At 37.6% G+C, this 22,802-nt stretch overlaps 1 protein-coding gene across 3 annotated transcripts in view; it reads right to left on the bottom strand.

Annotated features, from left to right (window-relative positions):
* Positions 1–22,802, bottom strand: part of SRBD1 (S1 RNA binding domain 1) — a 125,580-nt gene that overhangs the window by 56,538 nt on the left and 46,240 nt on the right. For all 3 annotated transcript variants that reach the window (XM_066178486.1, XM_066178484.1, XM_066178487.1), the window contains exon 17: positions 6,941–7,032. In XM_066178486.1, the coding sequence (XP_066034583.1) occupies positions 6,941–7,032 (92 nt within the window). The remainder of the gene's footprint in view (positions 1–6,940; positions 7,033–22,802) is intronic.

The raw sequence follows: 22,802 nt of genomic DNA, 5'->3' as shown, positions 1-22,802 counted from the left end.
TGAAGTTCTAATATTACAAGAGCTGGTCATCTATATCTTAGAAGAATTAGTCATTTTTATGAACAACAAATAATAACCTTTTGTAAGTGATCAGAATGTTCTTTCCTCCACCTGCAGTAAGAAAGGCAGCTTTGGCAAATAACACATCAAATCCCAGTATCAAAAGGAAACCAAAATTCCTTGAATTGAACAGCATCCTGGTACTGGTCATTGCTCTAGCTCCACACTTCAAGGAAGCAACAAAGCCTTTAAAAGGAAATACAGATACAACACATGCACAGAGTGACACCAGAAGGGGGGAAGTGAATGGTTCTCATAGCTCTTTTATGCTAAGGGAAAGCAGCTTGACCAGAGCACACAAAACTTGCAGGTAGCAGGAGATCAAACTCCTCTACTCCAGACCACTCCTGAGCTCTACAGCTTCAGAGGAAATACAGTGCCAGAAAACAGGATGTTAATGATTACACACCACCTCTCCCACATACCCTGAGGTTTACACAGCTTAGAAAACATTAGATTCTTGTCTGGAACAACAAGAAAACTAGAAGACTACAAACATCTCTAACATCTGTGCAGAAACCCATTTAGGATTGTGCTACTGGTTTGGGGCATTTCAGGCCCATTTTTCTATTTCTCAGTATCCTGGTACAGGCACATGGTCATGCCCAACTGGGAGAGGCTCAGTCATTTCCAGACTATCTGCAGTTAGGGACTGGGTTTTGATTGCCTACAGAACCCCCAGATTCCCTATAATTTCTGCTCAAACTGTAGAACCTAGCCCACACCTTGAGATGAGTTTCTGCTCAATAGCAGAAACCGGGTCCTATCGGAAGACATGTAACAAGACCCTCCTGTTCCTGTTACCAATTATTTATAATACCATTATTAATTAAGAATTAATTATTGCTATTACTATTATTTTAGCTCATTAATATTACTATCATTAGCATGTTCTATCTTTAACATCTTACTGCTGTTCACCATCCTTTTCACCTCTAACCACTGCATGTTCATCACTACAGTGTGGCTCTCTGTTCTCCATCCTTCCAAAAGTATAATTAAACTCATTTTTAAATGCTACAGAATGCAACAGGTGAGAGATGAAATATGATTTCATTTCGTATTGCTCTAATTGCACGCCACCCAACTAAACGTTGGGTTGACAAAATTTTTTAATGCATGAGAATTCAGCGCTTACTTTCCCTTCTGAAAGCTTGTGGACCTTTCACCAATTCTCTCCAACTAGCTGTAGAAGAAAGCTTCCACTTAGACAGCAGTGTGAACATTTTAACCGTAGGACTAAATAAAACAATGAAGTTTTTGAAAAATGACCTTCTCCTCCTGAGTAGCCAAAGGGGAGCAGTGCTCTTTTAAGAAGATGAAGAAATTAGCTCAAGTAGACATCCAGGCACTATGTCCCACACATCTAATCATCAAATTGTTTTACTTTCCTTAAGATAAAGTCAAAAGAAATTACATTTTTTCCAATCTCTACCTTCTACTTGCTGGCCAGTATGACAGCTCTGAACTCTGTGTCTCTAACAGGACCCCAGGGAATGAAACCCTGTAGCATAACAGTCTGAAAGTCCTAACAAGCCCTCAAAGCCTACAAGGCTTTCTTTTGCAAGGAAAAGTGCAAGTGGTATGCTGAACTTTGAGCAAACAATAATGCAATGTGTTCTGCCCTGTGGAGAGGAGACAAGCAGATGGGATTTGACAATGCTAAGGCAGGCTGTGCTGTGTGACCTTTGGCTCTCCCAGATTCTTCCTTATGCTCAGAAAACATCCCTTAGAAACAACAGCTTCCATACTGGATCACACCTGGGCATGCAGCACAACACATACTTGCCCTGTTAGTTTTCCAAATCTTCAAAAAAAGTAGCTCTAGGGAATATTTTGTCTACCTTTGTTGCTTTCCTAACTGGGTGACACAACTATGTGGCCTTGACAGAGCCCTAGTCCTTCATGTCCAAGAGGAAAATGCACATTTCTTAGAGCTGTTGCATTAGGCAAGCCCAGGTATGCTGCCCTTCTTTCAGAATCTGAACACAGAACTTCAAATTAAAAATCAAGTGTATATGACTGCATAAGCTATGAGAATATAATGGAGAGGCTTAACATGAGATCTCTTCTAACAAGTGGTTACACAACCATGTCTGAAAAACCAGCCTATTTCTCCCCCTTTTACTTTAGTTTTTAAGTAGTGACGGGAAGAAAAGATTGCTTATTTGTTAGAGCAGTCATCTCAAAAGGAAAGGTAATTCATCAGTTTAATGAAATGAAGACATTTCTCATTTACATAACTGAGTGGATATTGAAACCAGAGTAAAATCCCAGCATGACTACTGCTTCAAAGCAATTCTCTACCATCAGGCCACTGTTTCACTAGAATGCATCAGTTTCCTCTGATTCTTAGTTATTAAGCAACATTCATTTCATTACGGTATCCAAGAGGTGGAGAGGCAGCAGAAGAAAAGAATTCTTCGTGAGCACAAGCCAAACAATTGGTCCATCCTTTATCTTCCTCATATTATGGACAAAACCTCCACTAGCTGGCCACACCTTAAAAAGCTCCCACACATCCAGAATAACAACATCCAACATGAATTCCACGTTCCTGTGTGACAATCCTTCAACAAGAGTTGTACGTGCTTATTCTTTCTATATACTTCACCTATTCCTCCACAGTCTGCCCCCCTTTGTCTGGCCAAACTTGCTCAAGCCAACAAGCATTTGCACCAAGGGGGTGTAGAAGTGGAGAAGCACTGAGAGGAAAAAAAAGAAAGCCTGGAAGAGTGTATGTGTTGACACCTCTATTGACATCCTTCATTTCTTATCCCATGAAATTATTTTTATTAGGAACACAGGCTCTGCACAACAAAATAAAACCTTAGGCAAAACTATACAGAACAGGATGGAAGTAAAGCAACAATATCAACCTTTGGAAAATCACTGAATTCCAGGATTCACAAGCTCAGTGACAGCAACCAAAGCCAGACTAGCACAGATTGTCCCAGAGCTCATCTGTCTCACGGAGGAACGCCTGCCACTACTGAGTTTAACTTTTTTTCTTCTACAAAGAATACCACACCAAGACAGTGTGCCTCATGTGTTCTGGCAAAGAAAGGTAACTAACAGCACGTGAATTACTGTTAAACTAGCAAGGCAAAGTACCATGCCCAGTAAACCGTTATTTACAACTCCTTCTGAGGGAAACTTGCATGCAGGCTTGCCATTGAAAAGAGGCACAAATAAATCTCAACCACAGAGGCTCAGAGCGATCCAGGAGATTTTACAGGCAAGTTCAAGTGCACAACTCCTACTTGAAGCAGTCACAAATAAAAACTAACCAAAGGCTAAACATGAAGTGGTGTACTGATGCTAGGCCTGAAAATAAATAAATTTTAAAAAGAAACAAAAAATCGCAACAAATGAACAACCAAAAAAATACGAATTTGACAGCTTTATGAAAACTCCACCAAATGAAACATTTTAACTACTTCTTCAAGAGGGTGGCCAGAGGACACATGCCAGGGCAGAAATAGAACTGCAGTCATTCACCCAGCCTCACAGCTCCCTTATTACCAATACCTCATTGCAGCCTCAGAGCTGGCAGTCAGAGCCTTGGTAGAGCACATTTATTAATAAACATCACAAAGGTGATCAGCATTTCCAGCTTGCAAAGCACTCTTTTCGTGGTCTCCATTCTTCCCTACAAAACCTCCCACCCCAAATCTCAAGTGTGTCCTTGGGCACAGCTTTTGAGAAGAAGAAGAATTCAAGGAAGCCTCGCACTCCTTTCTCTGTCAGACTGCAATCCTATCGCAGGTTCATCCAAAACCCCTCCATTACTGAATTCCAGTGGCTTGCTCTCTAGGCAGAGCCCTCCTAATCTGCTGCAGCTGAACTTCCTCAGCCTACCAAGTAGGAAATCCTTTTATTGCTCTGGCCTATAAGCCTCTTATCTCCTAATTCTGTGAGGCTGAGAAATAGCTGTTCTGCTCATTAATCCTACAATGACTGTCAGAAGGGGATACATACCTTCTCACTCTACTCAAACACAAGTAACTAAGTTTCATCAAGTTCTTTACTATCTACTTAGCTGAGTCCCACTCCACAAGATTTTACAGGAATTGCAGTAGCAGTACAGATGCTTCTACACTTTCATGAAATATTCAGGACACTTCTAAAGTCGGAAAGACCCTATTTCATTCTCTGTACTGTAGATAACAGAAATATTTTTTTAAAAAGAGCTTCTTTTCTTTTTTTTTTTTTTTTAAGCAAGTGCAATTTTGGCTAAAAGTGCTGTATGGATGATTATAAAGACTTTCCTCTACAGTTTGTACATACACCATTGGTTTAAAAAGAGATCTTTCTCAATCATTTATTACAATCTTGTGTCATCCATGACCTTCAAAGACAGCTCAAAGGGAAAAAAATACCCCAGTTGAGACCTTGGATTAACTAATACTTTTAATTAGCACCCCCAAGAAATGCTGAAGGTCGCTGGTTTTCCCTCTATATAGGATACTTAGCCAAGGAGAAAATGATTAAGCTAATTTTTCCATCAGGACTGATATTTTCTATTTCTTTGTATAAAGCAAAAACTGACTACAAACAGTTGCTAAACACCACTGCAAATATTATAGAGACGGGAAAGTTCTCATATAACACGAATTATTTAATATTTTACATTTATGCACCCAATGGACAAACACAGGCCTATCTGTGTCATTCAAAAAACCTTCTCTAAAGTTTTGTTGAGAAAAATGTTAAAGTGGCAAATAGTGTTAAGATCACAGATATCTCACGTCAGCTGTACCTTTTATTTTAACTATAAATGTCACACTTCATCATGCAGCTGTCAGCTTCCTTTAATGTACTGAATGCTATCATGTAAGCACAGAATCTGACATGATGTAACACAATAATTAAAATAAAAAGCAAGTCAGCTTTGACACAATGTCACTTTCCTGTATGCTGCAAATGAAAGGAAAATCGAAACTACACAAGTAAGCTAGTCAAGAAAAGCGTCTGAAAAAGCCTCAAACATCAGTTCACGTTTCCCACTAATGTTACGTCCCATCTTTACATTCAATGTCAAGAAAACATCCAGAGCTTTAAACCAGTGAAATACAAATTTACACCAAAAGATGTCAGGAAGAAAGCCTAAAACTTCTAGAGTACCTTGATTGTAACGTAGTTCCAGCTGTCAGTTTCATAACAGCCAATATGCAAGAAACTAGGCAATTATTTTTCAATTTCTATCCTACCCTTTTTCAATTTCTACCCATTCTGTGGTACTGCTGCACTATGTTAAAATTGCTGATGTTTTTAAAACCAGATGCAACAGCACTTAAATTAAGCCTGAAGAAAATCCGAGTAATAATGGAGCAATTATGAACTCTAGGTAATTATTATTTGAATTGATCATGTACTAAAAATTTGATTTCAATTTACTGTATTTGATGCACAACATTAAATAAAAGTGTCTGGAATGTTGAAAAATTAATTTTGGAGAAAATGAAAAACACGTACATCTGGAAAGGCATAATGTTAATAATTGGATTTCCTCCGTTTCAGTGTTTTTTGTTCATTTACATCAACTTTAAACCTACATTTTCTACATCAGCCCCATAAAAAACTGTGGCCCAAGGGAAAGCTGGTTCTATCTGTCACAAATACAGAAATGTCACAAGCCTAATATTTGCTCTGGCCATACCATGACACATTTAAAACCTCTGTGGCCCAGGGAAGAAATAATCACAACGGAATCTGTTTGCAGGCAGGGAAAAGGGAATCAAGCAAAAAGAAGCTAGAGACCTCTCCTGCAAATAGAAGGGCTGATATAGACATTCCAAGAATATTCCTGTAAAAACATTCACTTGAAACATCAAGTTAACACTTTCCCCTTGGTGGAAATAAGAGGAAAGTGAAACATGGGGAATTCTATAAAGTTTTACCCCTGAATACCATGTCAAAATTCTTTTCTGCTGATCTATACCCTCTGAAGGATTTCCAGGCCAGTAACCTGCTAGAAAAACATTAAATTTAAGAACATTATAATTCTGACTGGAAAAGTTCTATATTCGAGTGCCGCTACATTTTCCAATATGCTATATTTGATTGAGTATGACAGCAAACTGCAGAAAAACTAAGAACAAAAAAAAACCCCTAAGATAGATTTAAAAAAATACAGTAAGACATACGATTAAAAATACACAAGTGAAGTATTACAAAAATAACCTCAAACCTGCCCTTACAGCTGTCTTTGAATAAAACAAATCCATGAGTAGAATTTGGACACGGATGGAGCTACTAGGAATTTGATCGTTAAAGACTAGTCTTTAATCAAACACTGAAAATTATAACACTTGCACATTTCCAATTTCTGTGTTAGACCTCAGTGACATTTATGCAGAATTAGGTAACTTTTTAAAAATAAAACCTAAACAGTGTATCTTGAAAGCTGTATTCAGCTACATGAAGACTTCAGTGATCACAACAAATGCACACCTTTAAATTAACTGTTTTAGTTTTAAATTGTTTTTCCAGTCCTTGAATGGTTTAATTATTGCTAGAGATATTTACGTACACACAGAGAAGAGGGAAGGTCAAGCCCCTGTGGGCATGGACATGTGCAACTGTGAAAGTCCATGCAATTCATTGGTTCTATTCATCACTATAAATTCTCCTGTACCAGCCTGTTGAAGGAATACATCCACAAGGATCTTTACATTACAGGCGTTAGTAGAAGAAGAGGTCATTCATTTGCATGCCTAGGACTTCAAATGTGAAATGACAGAAGAATTAAGGTTTAGAAACAAAATATCCATAACTTTTTTCTACTTTTGACTATTATTTTATTTAATAATGTAAATAAAACAGTCTGAGAACTGAGCTCATGTTGAAATGTGATAAGATTAAATACTCTTCATACCTGCACTTCTTAGGTTAGGGTCTAGGTCTGGCATTTCCTTGGACGCTTCTGGACTGACACTGTAGATCGATGCTCCCGCTTCACTGACAATGCTGAAAAATAGAAGGGCAAATATGTAAAAATACACACAGCTGAACAACACAAGTGAAAGACTTTGCAAGTGACTTAAGTGAATATCTAGATTTTTTTAAAGCCTCAGGTTTTGAATAAACCAAATGCTTACAAAAGTAAGTCAGTACAAAGGAAAATATCTCAATTTAAGCCAAAACACCCCTTCCTGACTTGCAACATTCATTCTTTATAAATCCTGGCCTTATTATAAATACACACTCTGTGCATGATCTCAATCTTTAAAAGAGGAGAGAAAACAAAGACAAGAAACAAGCGTTACCAGAAGTAAACAGGCAAACCAGCTTCCATAAACAAAACTAAACCTACCTGACAATTTCATTAAAATCACCTAGATTCTAAAGTCTACCATTTAAGTATCACTTGAATCCAAGCCATGAGTGTGCACACACACTGCCACAAGCCAGCTGCCTTAAAACACGCAAGAAGCTCCAACTTGATACAGACTGAGCCAGAGCTGCAGCTCCCTTCTCAGTAGAATTCAATACCGTCTTCTCCCAGCTCTCACTGCCATCCCCAAAGAAAAACAGATTGCTTGTCTTCAGGAACTTAAACTACAGTTCATGTATCTACTGTACACCTCAAACTCATTCAGTAATGATGATAAACTCAGCAATTCAAATCAAACACATAATTAAAAACCCCTCAAGTGCTCTAGTTCCACTCATGAGAAAACTGCAATCAAGTATTCACAGCCTAAGTTTATTTTCAGCTGTGAAATTCTGACACCACTGAATCAACAGTATATTTCTTCAAATAACTTCAACAGAACTGGAATTTCAGGTTGATAATTACGGCATCATACAGCTACCGCACTGGAGGTTAATAGTATCAGTTTCAGAACTATTTTTACTTTTACTCTTCCACTTTTAAAAGAACCTAATCTTTGCCATAAGGAGAGAAACCACAGCCCTTAAGAAATAGACCTTTAAGCAAAAAACCATAACTTTGCTTTATATTGTTTTAAAATTGGACTATAAATTTTCCTTTTAGGAACATTTATTAGGTCAAATTTTTAAATAAAGAAACTGATACCTAGAAGCCTCTCCCTTTAGAAAAAGCTGGAAAACAGCTCAGAGGTTAAATATATTCCCATTCAATGTTCCAAGCACAGTAATAGTAAATAGTGTAAAATGCAAATACAAAAGGTAAGAATTTCTTACTGTTTATTTTACAGATCCCCCTCTTCCCCATCAAAACTGGCATTTGGTGGAGTGCTGCACACACAAGTCAGATTTTAAAGCTACTCAAAACTCTAAAGAACAGTAGTACAAACAGACTGGACTTCTGAATAAATACAGAGAATAAAATCCTGCTCTCTTTAAAATTAATGTAACTCCAGACCCATTCAAACAGAGCAAAAAAATCCTCAGACCAGGTGAACAGAGCAAGTGAAAATTAAACTATTTAATGATCTTTCAAAAAGATACAGTATTATGAGCACTCCTTCATTTTAAATGACATTCATAAAACATCCCCATCACAGAACCCAGAAATAAGATCGTATCACAAAAACCTAACTGCTGAACACAAAGATGTTGACAGAAGACCCATAAAACTGATTTCTCTGATGAACGAGTAATTTAAAGAACAATGCAGCAGAACGTATTTCTTAACCTGTTCACACCTTATAAAGGCAGCATCTGGCAAGCGTTCCCTTTCTGGATATTGCTTCCAAAAAACCACACATGAGCATACACTTCTAACAAGTATTTTACTAATCTCTCTTCAATCTTCGTATTCCAACAGATCCCAAACATTAGCCCACATGCGATTTTAAATTTAATACACTGATAATACAGTGTAATATAATTTTAGATTTTAAAAAAATCAGTGTTTTTGCAGTGCATTTTTACAGTGCTGTACTATAAATTGTACTGTACTACTGAACACAGCCTATTGCTTGATCCTCTCCCAGTATTTTCTGCAGTGAAAAAAACTGATGTGACCTTGATGGGAATTTTAGCACACTCGACATTTAAATGTTTCTCATTAATACTACACTGACGATTTGCAGAAGCAGAAGGATTGCACTAACACTGTCATTCTACGGTAATATGCGACTTGTGACAAATTTTAACATAGGCAGTACAAAAACTCCTTGCTAAAATGAGTAGATAAAATTCAAACTCAGGATAGAAGACAGAAACATATGAAAAAAGCATATTTCCTTTCCTCAAGAGCAAAAACATTTACACACTGGGGTGAGGAGAAGGGAGGGGAAGCCAAGTAAAAAAACTATCACAAGAAAAAGAACAAGATAAAAAAGCACCTACAGAAGCAGATACACTGGATACTTGAGATCTACTCTGAGATGGTTTAGTATATGCATGCAGTTATTCTATGAAGTATTTGGTGTAGCAGACGTGGAAAAGGGGAGCAAGAATTTCCACTCACGTAGAGCCTCACACTGCTCTGCCCAAGACAGCAAAACCCAGACGTTAAATAAATCTTTTACTCAGATTAAACACATAAGGCCACGCACTCCAAAGAAACCATCCTCTGGTTCATTCAACAACAGTCAACCAAACTTTTACAGAAGCACTAGTGGCTATCACATGGTTTGATATGGCTACAGTGAGGTGGCTACTTACGTGACAATGGCACACAATGCTAAAACATTTAGCTTGGTCAAAATACTAAGATTACAAACTTTAGGGATTGTCAGCAGTTGCTCTGGATTTTACTTTTTGACTAGACAGGAGACAGTCACTTGGGTTCACTGAGATTTTGTATGTTTTCAAAATTCTCATCATTCTCTTGAAAAGGGGGATGGCTTTATAGACAATTTAAGTTAATTTAATGTTGCTAAATGCTCTACATCATGTCTTTAAAATAATGTGTATGTATTCTATGTCATGGCATATTAAGAGAAAACTAGGCATGCTCAAATGAGTAGGCAATAGAAATTTGAATAGAAATAGAAACTCTGAACTACTGTCCACACTGTTCATCAATCTACTCTTCCCATTTCTATAATGGATGCAATTCTCAAAAGAGTAAAAAAAAAAAAAACCACTTCATAAGAGCTGGTGAAATTGCATTAAAATCTTGTGAATCTTCAGAATTTGTTTCTATTTTGACTTCTTAAGTCATTTAATAGACGAAACCAAAAGAATTGGCCCCATAATCCTCATTACCGCGCATTCCTTAGGAGGAAAGATTCTTACCAAATCTAAACAGTTAAAACTATTTTAGTGAAAAATTATTTTGCTTTTTAAGGTCACTATGTAGTAGGTAAATAAGCACATGGTTATGATATGATACTGTCATGGGTTTTGTAAGACTCCAACCCTCCCTGGCAGATACCTGTCTATCTAAACCAAGACAGATTTAATATGCGTCTAGTACATGAATGAATAAGTCTCATAGACTTCTCTTTGAATTAACAAAATGGCAGGTAAAGGATCTGCGACTATGCCTCCATACTGCGCTTCCCATGTCAGCCATCCTATAGATAAGGGTTTTTTCCTCAGCACCTATATCCAATTTTTAAAAATTAGAAGTGCCCAAATCACAAAGTCACTACACAATATTACAGTGTATTCTTTCCAATTGTACGAACTGGCTCGTTGCATAAGAACTAAGTTTTCCTGTACTGCACCCATCTCATCCACAGATGTTAAGACACATTTTAAGCAGCTAAGGCAACATTAAATGTATTCCACCAGCACCACCTGGTGGGCCCTCAGCTTTATGCTGGAGACCTTGCCACCTATATCCTAAATACTTTAAGGAGCCTCTTAGCATTTACCAAAACAAGTTGTTTTCTCACTCAGCTTAAATAAGCATTACCTATTTGGTCTGAAAAGATTATTTGATTTTGAAAACCTTCAGATTTTCCATCTCCTAATTTTAAGAGGAAAAGGAGCCTTTCTTGTAAAAGGTAAAAAAAAAAAAAAATCTGAGAATACTTACAATTTACATTTTTTTAAATTCAACATTTTGTAGGTATTACATACCTAAAAAATGCATAAAGATTACATGTAACCAGCTAGTTAGTAACAGCAGTTTAACTAAATTATGGTTTTTAAAACTTGCAAGCCACTTAGGTAATAAGTTTTCACTGTAAACCTTTCCAAAGCGATGTAAAACATCTAGTGTATGTATAAAAAGAAAGTGTGTATCAGGCTAGACATTTGTGGGTTTAAAGAGGAATACACCTTCCTGACATTTCCATGAACCTCACCAGCATTTCAGACTTCTATATTACATCGAGGTTATTTCCCTACAATCAAAAGCAACACTAGATTAATAACCTACAGAGAAACAAAAAGCAACCTTATCCAACTTTACATAACTTGCTGTTCCTACAACTTCCAAATCTCTTACCTACAACTTCAATCCTTTAAAATAACATTTCAAGAAACAACATCAGTACAAAGAAGAGTCTGGTGTTTATTGCTTGGAAGAAAATCCTGGTCACTCTAAAAGCAAAGGGTATGTCAACCTCAAAACGGGCCAAGATTTTTATATTTGGCCATAAAATGATGATCAGCCAGAAAACTCCATTCACAATCATAATTTAGTAATGGTGGCTAATTCTTCTAACCCAACTTTTTACATATTTATTGATAAATATATTGTTCATAAATTTGTGGCCTCAAAAGGCAGAGGCTCCCATGAAGTACAAACAGTAGAAAAAGCGTCAAAGGTTTATTCAGCATTATTTACTAAAATATTTGGGCTATGAATCTCCCAGGACAGAAAAATAAAATGACGAAATATTCTCTAGAAGAGAACACTGCATTTAGACAAGCTTTAATTATGTTGACAGATGTTATGATTAAAACCAACTAAGAAGGGGCGGGGAAGACTTAATTAAGCACATACTCAAAATGGAGTATTAGATTGGACTAGATTGGACTAGTTCACGAATGAGAAATCCATTGGGCCTTACTGAAAACACAGAAGTCACAACTAGCTCCTGAAGAGCCTAACACCCAAAAGGGTTGAGAGTTACGCTACAGAAACAGGATGCTGGCATCTGTGTTAAATGCCTCCCTATACACTCATTTTAGAGGACTAATAAGAATCACCTAGGGGAGGACGAAAAAGTTCTTCACGGGAGACAGCAATAACCCCCTTATTTGCATTTTGACTTGTCTCGCTCTTTTTGCTCCTGTCAATCAAGACATTGCACATGGCAGGAGCAAATTGAGCAGCCGCTTCAACTCCTCACCATTACCAAAGGCAGAGCTACCTGCCCCTCCTAGAAACTCCTGTTTGGGCACACAAATACCCCAGCACCTCTGTGCTGTGCACTGCACAATTCCTTCTGCTGTGGTGGTGTCTGTGGCCAGCTGGAGCCTGCAGCACAGCACAGGCTGGGCTGTGATTTGTGCAGCCACACGTGCTTAAGCCACAGCAACAACAGGACACCAGCATTGACAGACCCTGGCTCTGACACAGCTATGCCATTGCTTTTTCTCACATGAGGAACATAAATCATGGAAGTGCAAGATTAAAAGGTTTTGGTATACATTGAATAATGTATTCAAAGAATAAAAAGGCCAAAGAGATTTTCAAAAGTCTGCTCATTCTGATAAATGAGATAAAATTCATCATCTGGTGTTTCCCCAACAGCAGTAAAGTAGTGGTATAGCAAAGGAAGATGTTAGGATCATGAAAAAGGATTATACTAGAAAGCAATCATTATTCAACAGAATCAAGGCAAAAAACATCCAATTCATCTGTGTTTTTAAAATAATACAAAGAATTAGTTTTAAATGTTAACAACATACAGAACCTGGCAGACATTTTCATTGTAAAATCTATTTAATACTAAAAACACCATGAGATGGGAAAGGAATGTTCATCAAATTTCCATTGCTTCCCTCAAAACTTTTAGTTACTACAAACCATAAAAATGTTGCTTATATGACAGTCCATCTCTCAAAATCAGTCAAACTAGACAAAAGCTGTTACAGTAAACTTTAGCAAAAGTATTACAAAAACGCTCATAGTGACTCACAGTTGCAGCTATTCAATTAGATGCAGGAGGGACACCATAAGCCTTTAAAGTACAGCTCCTGCTTCAGAGCTCCCAAACACACAAATTTAACCCCACAAAGAGTCTTGAGTGAGCACACCAAATGATGAGCAGTGAAACAGACCCCACGTGGCTGCTCAGCTGCATTCTGTAAGTTTCTGTAGAAAATATTAGGTGAAATTCTGCTTACAACTAACATTTTGAAATCAGAACAAAAAAAAAAAAACACTCAGTTTTTTGTAAAAAAACCAGCCATGTATGAATTTGTACTGTAATTTATGAAGTTTACTAGAAATTATGCCATGCAAAGAAAGGAATTTGCTCTTGAGCAACCCAATCTACTTTGTAAAGTAAAAAGTACTATATTATTTCATACCGGGGACTCTGTTTTGCAGCCGATTACAACGCAGAATAACATCAGCTCTTTCAGTTACAAACCCTACATTTGGAAACAGCTTGCTGACCCCACAGCAGGGACAATAAATAAGCACCTTATCGAGCAGTTGCTGAAATGACAGAAGTTCAAGACAATCATCCTTTCATTAGGAATTTTTTCTTTCCCGTTCAGCCACAAATGATACTCACATCAGTTAAGCTGATGGCTTTCCTGGTAGACAGTATAGATCTTTAGAGCCTACTCAAGAGGAAAGAATTAGACCTGTTTCAATCCATCTTTAGCCAGTTACTCTAATCAGTGTTGGTATTGTTGCTTCAGATCATTAAAAATAACTAATTTTAAAATGATGGTCTTACAATGATACTGTGTTTCTCGATTTTTCTAGTATGCTTATGCAAAACTAAATCTGTCTACAGAATCACAGTACAGTCTTTCAGATGAAGAACAACATGCAAAATTATTTGAAATACCAAATTAGAGTCTTTCAAGAACAGATAAAATGCAAGAATTCCTCAATGTCTGTTCACAAGAAAACTCTCTATGAACTCCCAAATCAAGAACCAGTAACCATACTAAACTAATAAAACTAACTGTATAGCTCCAGTCTGGAATCCTTTATTCAGCTGTGTATGAACCATGCCCTCAGCACATCCCTGCAAAGGGAAGAATGATCAGATATCTGTCTTCATCTTGTCTGAAAACGATGACATTTTTCAGTAAGAAAAGGGTCCAAATGGCAGGTGTCAAAGAGCTTTAGCTTCACACGTGGTGCTAGGAGGCAGAAAAAACAACAGCAGCGTGTGGCCATGTCAGAGCTGCACAGAAGCTGCTGTACAAGCGCATATCTGAAAAGAGCAAACCTCAGAGCCTGTTAAATCAATCTAGTGCCAGATGCTGTTATCAGAACAAAACTGGTGCTGTGGATTCATCCCCAGAAGAAATACACGTCCCATGTCTGCAGTGAAAAGTGAAAGACCTAGGGTGGCACGTCTCAAGACTGAAGGTGACAGTCACCTGTGACTGCCCCCACCACTTTCATTGACAGTTTCAGAAAACAAGTGCTGTCATTGCTCATAAAGCAGCTGGAGTTGAAGCTCCTCTCTGCTCTTGCACAGAGCTTTAAAATCTGAGCTTCAGGTCCAAAATCTACTTCCAAGTCAACCATCCAACTAAAAAGCAGTCAAGTACTTTATTTTCACTTAAAACAGTATAGTACAGTAGGAACTTCAGAGAAAATTTAGCTACTGCTTGTACCCTTGCTGCAGCAATGCCAAGGAAAGAAACTGACAGTAAGGATAATGCTGTAGAATCAACATTATCTTAATGCAGGAGGACAAGTTTAACTCAAAAGAAGCACATTTTATGTGATTACCATGCAACAGCAGCAATTCTAGGCAGTATAAATGAAAAGTGGTTGTATTAAAATATGTTCAGAAGTTACCTAGCTATAATCAATTACCATTAGAAGAAAGGAAAGCAAAAAAGGCTTTAGGACTCACTTAGGAAATAAAACCCCCGGAGTCCACTTCTAAAATATATTAGGCATGGAAATGGGTATGCTCTTTATGAATATACTTCATAATTTCAAGATCAGTTGTGCCAGCGCTCAGCAGTTTTGCACAACTAAATTAACCCAGTGAATTCAGGGGAACAAACTGTATATACAGGATTAAAAAAATGTAGCCAAACTGACAGGATTTTACCTAACCCGTTTTTACCCAGGAAGGAAGCACAGGGAGACAAAGAAATACAACTGATTTTGGCAGTCAGGCTTCAAAAAGAATAGAAACATTAGGCAATGTTAAACACTCATATTTCATACCTTTATAGACAGTCTTGAAATAAAATCACCTAGATGCACATTAGAAACATGGCACAGTCCAAAAAGATGGTGATGCTCTCCCAAAAGCCTATGAAAACTGTTCCCCACTGAAGGGCTTGATAAGCAGGCTTTTTTAGCCCCTGTCCGTCACAGTTCTCAAGCACCTGGCGAAGATGACAAGTTTGACTCAACACCACAAAACACAGCAGACCAAAGGAATCTTCAAGTTCCAGAGCAGAAGGCTGTCACCAACACTGTCCTGCCAGCAGCTTCTTCTCAGCTCAGCCAAGCAGAAAGCCCTGCAGTGATAGCACCATGGCAAAAGCTGGTGTTTCACCCAGTCGATATCTGGCCATGCAAGATCTTGCAAGAGGTAATATCTTTCCTGGCTGTTTCTAGAAACAGCAGAGGCAAAGGGTAAAACCCTGAAACCTGGTAGTTCACGTTCATGTATAGTAACTCAAGTTGAAGCATTATCAAATATCAAGGTTGTAGAAATAAACAAGACTATTTAAAAAAAAAAAAATTCCTGCCTATAAAGAAATACCTAGACCTTACTAGTACCACCTGTATTTGGCATTGTCACTGACAATTTATAAAATAGGGAAAAAATATCTGACTAAAGCCTAATTAATTTTTAAGCCAAAACATTTCCCTACTGCATGCACTGTCATAACCACATCACCCTTCTGTGGGACACAGGACATTCAAGAAAACTAATGATCCACTGAGGAGAGTCCATCAGGTTCTTGAGTGAATACAGATCTCTCAACCAATTTATTTGCCAGTGAAATTCACAGAGCATTCAGATTTAATCAATAACATAGCATTATGAAGCATCACATGTGAATAGTCAGTTTGAAACTACTTAGAAATGCTATAAGAACATGGCATTCCAGTGCTATAATTGCTCTCACTAATCGTTTTTCTCTGTTAGAACAAGCAACACAGATGCAGCAACTGCTGTGCCTAAAATGCAGTTAGTTAATTCAGACCAAAGGCTGGAGCTTAGTGTCACATTAACTCTCAGAGAGACTTTGACCCCAGATTGGAGCATAACTGGACAAGACCACAGCATATGGAGGAAAAAGCCTCTTGGAGACCAGCACCTCCAGCAACTGTCATTTTCTTTAATACTCACTCTGGGCAATTGGGAGGCAGCCTAGCCAGTGCTGCTGTGCTGCCTCCACAGCCCTGATTCATACAAAATTCTCACCTGTAGCTTTGGCCAGAGACAGGCTTTATTCTGTTTCCCCTCTATGCTTTCCTACAATACCACTGACTTAGTACTCAATCTCTCCTTACTAGCCCAAACCTCTCCTCAGCACAGGTCCAGGAGGGAAAGGTGGAGTCAATTATACCCCTTCTACTAGGGTTGAGCAATGCAATGTAGAAAGACTCTGCATACAGGGAGGGAATCACAGATCCTCTGCTGCTCCTCCTCTCTGCTCCCTCCCCATCCCTCTCAACAGTGAAGCTGTATCCAAAGACTTCATATTAAATATTTTTAACCTACAGACACTTCTTGGCACAGCTTACTGAACTCTGAAGCACCCAGGTTTTCCAAATAGAGAAACTCAAAATAAATTAAGACTTCTGGAATCAGAATAAATGCTGGCAGGAAAACTTCTTTGAGGTATTAAATACTAAGAAAAAGTGTTCTTTCCACATCTTCCTAGCCCTGTAGTTTCTTTTTAGTCTACTTTCATTTGGAATTCACCTAAAAAATAAGCTGTCTATTTGGGTTTACAGAAGATGCATTCACCTAATGAGTTTATTCTTCAGCTCAATATACTCAAGACAAACGTTATATAAAAAGTGCTTCATGCAGACCCAATCAAAATTATATGCTTCTACCTTTCAAAAACACTTCTACAAATTAAATCATGAGAGTATACTTACAATTTTCAAAGTACTCATTTGCTGGGGGTTTCTTTTTTTTTAACACAGGACAATACAGTTCCTTTGATATTTTCCTGTGATCTAGTTTATAAACATTCAAAGCTGACATTTCTCAGGAAGTGTTCCATTCTGCCCATCAAGGAAAATATTTTTCTTCATCGGAAAAAAGGTTGTAAAACTGAGGTACTAGTTTAGTGTTTCTAGCAAAATCTATTAACCCCTATGAAGGAACTGCAGCATTACAGTATAAAAAAAGATATATACAGCAACAGACAGGAAAAAAACCCAAACAAACAAGAAAGCTAAGAAAAAGAGTAGGTTATTCATTCTTCAGAAACAGGTAACATTTTTCATGTGAGACTAAAACAACCCCCCCAAAAAAATCAGCTGAAGCTTACTTTACCTTAACAAGTACTTTTAATAATAGCTCAGTTACTTTTCTCAGACAGATTTAAAGGCAGGAAAATGTACTTAAATGTCTGTAAAGCAACATAAGTAGATTGAGTGCCTTGTTATTAAATTACCCATTCTTCTCTTTTTAGGTCTCTATGGTTCGTCCATTCTCTGGTCTCCTCATTGTCATAGTTTTAAATATTATTATTTTACTTCTCTCATATGCAACTGCTGGGCATCTACAGTAAGATATCTGAATAAAATATTTCCAAATGAAAGTGATCTAAACATTAGGTATACTGTATTTTATCCTTTAACAATTTACAATAGTGGACACCCTCTCATTCATTTTGTTTTACAAACAGAAGTATGTATCAACCTCTGTGAAAAAAACTCCACAAATAAAAGTAATGACCAAATCCTCACAAACTTGAAATGGATTAATGAACTGCATATTTTTACAGACAACAAACTCCTTTCATAAGATTGCAACCAAAAGGGGGAAAAAAAAAACCCTGACAAAAATAGGTATATGGAATTAGTGAAACAGAAGTTCAGTTAGGTAGTGCTATATTTGTCTTCCCCCTTCTCTTAAAGGGGAATAATTTGTTCCCTTAGGTTGTGACAGATCCACACTGGAGACTTTCCATGAGTAATATCACTAGAACTGGCATAAACATATGCTGAAAGACCACTTCATTTAAAAGACATTTTTCATTCAGTTGCAAACTCTTAAAAAAAATCTTCTGGACAAACTTCTCATGCTTCATTTCTAACCAATTACTTTTAGACTTGAAAAGAAAATCCCAACTACAGTCTTTTTGTTTTATTAGTTATCCAAATATGTAAGCACAGGATAAGATGTCTTTCTAGTTTTTAAGAGATCCTTACACCTACTAAATCACAAAAATGCAGCTTATTTTATGCCTTACTTTTTATACCACAATTCTCAAAATTATTCTCCCGTCACAGATATGCTACATAGCACTTAAATAATCAATTACACTTCTAACAATAAAACTCCTTACAACAGTGTGAAGGTGCATTAACACATATAAACATCTAATTCCTTGTGAGCCAACAATACATACTTTGCAGAAGAACATCTTGAAACATGCATTTTTTTAACCACACAACCCCTCTTTTTCATCCCCACCCTCCTTTATACTGGAAAAGTCTCTTAGAAACATTTGAGAAGCAGTAGGTCAGTTACACGATTTAAAACAAATGCACTAACAAAACTAAAATGGGCAACCCATCCTTTTCAAATATAATAACATTGTTTTCTCTCACAGATGCCAAAGTCTGCACTAGGAAGCTCATGCTCAGTTTTTCTACCCTGCCATGTGGGCAATGAGCGTCCACCCTACATCTACTTCTCTGGATTGCTCATTATTCTTATGCCTAGATCCTGCAAGACAAGTTACCAATGAAGAGTGAGAGTCTTGGAACAATTCTTTCAGCTTTTGGAAACTGCTGAATACCTCAGAATTGCAATGGTTGAATCACAGTCACAATCACCTGTGGAGATTGATTGGTCCAACACACTCACTCAAAGCAGGGAGAATCAAATCAAGTTGCTTAGGGCTGTGTCCAGTCAGGTTTTAAATATTTCCACTAAAAGAAACTCTAAAACCTACGACATATTAACAGGAACATTTGGATCCTCTGTAGCCAAGACTTGATGTTTTGATAGTATTAAACTGAGGTTCAAAGATTTTTTTTAATGGCAGTTTAAAGATTTAGCACCATGTATACATTTCAGAAAAGCACATTCTTGTCCTGGAACAGTGGGGCATAAATAAATGGGAGATTTTAAGAGTCAAAACTCTGTGTTTCAAAAACAGTGCTGCACTGAGGACTCACTAAACAATCCCAGCTTCTTCAAATGCTGTAAGCAAAAAGAAAACATGAAATTGTTTGAAAATTAAATTAATGGAAATGTTTGCCCTGCTGCTTCCAGCAGGAACAGAGCAGGCCCACTTAATTTCCACTGTGTGATGTTAAACTGTTAAGACTGTTCTTGCAGCTGGTAATTAACAGCTGTTACTTTAAAGAAAATTAACAAAACCAACAAAACAATAATTTGGGGATCAGGGCTATGGAAGAGACAGCACAATACTAAAACAATAATTGTCCTGATGAGAACCAGAGGTTATCTCAGAGAGACTCCATGGCAGCACAGCAGTGCAGGGCCCGGAGGGCTCTGGCTGATGCAGACAGCTCCTACGGGGGGTTATGGAGAACATATGCCAGGGTGGAATATGCAGCACCCTTTAATACGGCAGAGCATCTCCTGCCCCCGGGCGCCTGCTCAGCTCTGCTGGCTACTGCAGGAGGTGGCAGAGCCAAGCCTTGTCCTCAGCCTGCCCCTGGAAGCCAGGCCAGCAGTGCCGCTGCTGTCAGCGTGCCCACGGCCCTAAGCCAGAGCGGCGTCAGGCTCGTGTTCGCGCACCAGCATTGCCACGTGCAACATCACAGACCTGCACGGGACCAGCCCGGGGCTTGGACTGGGCAGCTGAGCATGAGGTGACAGGATTCCCTACATCCACTGCAGAGATGGGGTAACAGGCTCCTCCTGCGCCAAAAGGACAAGGCACGGATGTTAAATATTCCCCTTCCCCCCACAAAGATAGGCTTCCCAGTCTAAGCACAAACAAAACTTCAGCTAAATTCAGATCCACACTATGTTAAGGAACTGTTGGTGTAGATTTTAGTGTTAAGGGTCAAATTGCCACTATTTTATTTTTTTTTTAATAAATTTGCCTAAAGGAGAACTTAATCCTAAAATGTCATGTAATTATTCCTAAACTATATATTTGAAATTATTTTATAAAATAAGCAACAGATGGGTATGTTCAGAATTCTGTCAAGCTGTTGAAGTATTTTCTTAAAAAAATAAAAATAACGCCTTAAGATTACTAACACCACAAACTGGCACATCCTGGATGTGAGTTTAATCAAACCCTGAGAATTAGAACAAACATTTCACAAACTCCAAGTCTTGACTTCCTCTGAAGTTTATAAAGGCTCACAACATCAGTGCATGATGTGACTTATGCAATCTAATTATATTAAGTGCGGCGTGCTAAAGAAGAAACTCCAAACTTGTATTCTGTTGTTAAATCCAACGGAAACTAACCTACAAATACTTTATAAATAAGGAATAGACATGAACTCAAACAATACATACTCCACTAAAATTCTGATGAGACCTGTTGTAATCACTAAGACTTCAACCTGTATTGAGTGCTAGAACTGGTATTTCAGATAACCTAAACACAATTTACAAAAAGAAAGCATCTCAAAGTCTACTGTAGTAATTTAAATTTTATTTTATCATGACCTAATATGAACTACAGACTAGCTTTGCTTCATAATGCTAATATTTACAGTTGAACAAAAATAATCAATTTTTCATTTTATGCATCACATATTAAATGAAATATATTGACACAAATCAGCATTTCAGCTGTATCTTTACTTTATAAAAACCAGGAAGAAATTTCCTACAGACCATAAAACTGAATAGAATCTGCTTTGAATTAGGTGCCACTATTTTTTTCTTCTCACGTAGCGCCAGAACAACCCCAGGCTTAAAATCTTGTCTTATTCAGAAAACATTATTCCTGTTAGTGTAAGAAGTCCAGTAAGCTAAAATATACTGTAACTGCTTTACCAAAGAGAAGCCAGTAAGAGGAAAAATAATTTCCTTTAGCTTGATCCACTTATAATGAGCTCAGACTTTCCAGTGAGTGGTCTTCTCCAGAAAAGCCATGAGATCATCAAACAGCTCCCCCAAGGAGAAAGCTGCAACCAAGGCAGCACCAGGTGCCTGTGGATACTCAGGTACAAGCCAGCAAGATGATGGCAGAGCCACTTCCCTACAGGAGCAAGGGTTAACAAGAGAAACAGTCAATAGGAGAGCCTTTAGCATTCCTCTAAAAGGAGTTAAACATTCCTTTAAAGTCTTTTTACTGTTCTTGTTAGCTAGAGAAACAGGATATATTAAAAAGATACTATATCATTATATCAAAATTATTTCATTTTAAAACATTCAAATTGACAATGTCTCTTTCTATTTATCCTTACAGCAGAATATTAGAGTTAACATTTCTTTTTGCAGAGAGATAATCACTGAGAAGTCACACAGGAATATCCAGTTTGATTTACTTAAAAATGACAAACTTCTAGAAAATAACTTTAATTTAAAAAAAGGAACTTGGAGCTCTGATTTTATACTATGAGGAAAAATAGACCAGGAACAAGCAATAAATGTATCACTGATTTTACTGAAATCCCACTTACAAAGTATATTTACAGTACAACATCATAATGGTGACAAGAAAATCACTCACGGAGGATGCATGTTTCCCTGAAACATTTACATCAAATTCAAACGTCAAAATGTATTCTACCTAAATGTTACTTCTAGTTCAACCCAATAAAAGAACTGAACAGGCAGTAGGCATGTTGCCTTGGCTGCCAAAGAACTTTTAGAAAATATAAAAGTTAATTAGGCTTCAGAGAGAAGTTTTATGCGAACAGCCAATTTATTATAAGCAATAACTACAACTGCTTATAGACAGACATCATCGCCCACACCTCCAGGCTTTTTATTTAGAAACAACCACAGACAGCTGAGCTGTTTGAATAGTATTTGCTGCTACATTAAAAGATCTGATTTAATTAGAAAATGATAGTAGTTGCAATTGCAAATAGGACTAAAGCAAAAATGTTATTTCTATATGAGCAACAAATTTACTTTCAGGAGCATTAGGTATTACAAGGAAAGGAAAATATCTAAATATGCAGAATTGCTAGATGGATGTGATTACATTTACAACCGTGCGTGGAGTCACCCCAGCAACACGAATCTGCCCCCAAAACTGAAAAGGAAGAAGAAAGCCAACATCACTCTCTTCTCTCTGCCCTCTCCCCTGCAGTTGCTCATTGTCGCAGCAGGAGGGGCGGGTACTGAAGAAGATGCTTCATGCAGCTTGTGCATTTTGATGTCTCCTTTCAGGAGCACTTTCTCACCTCCGTACCACTCACCACGACAAACGGATCATTTGTCCCTCTCTCCACTTACTGATCGTTGACAAAACTGCTGGGATTCAGTCATAGAAAGGAATTATCCTCAATAGGCACCTTCAGTTTCAACCACATGACACTGCAGTCATCTAAGTCTAATCCCTTTTCAAGCTGAAATAACCTACTCAAAGTC

This window comes from Chamaea fasciata, unplaced genomic scaffold (genome assembly GCF_029207755.1).
Source record: "Chamaea fasciata isolate MVZ Bird 193981 ecotype frontalis unplaced genomic scaffold, bChaFas1.0.hap1 SCAF_3, whole genome shotgun sequence".
Lineage (NCBI taxonomy): Eukaryota > Metazoa > Chordata > Aves > Passeriformes > Sylviidae > Chamaea > Chamaea fasciata.
This window is presented reverse-complemented; position numbering and strand designations above follow the sequence as displayed.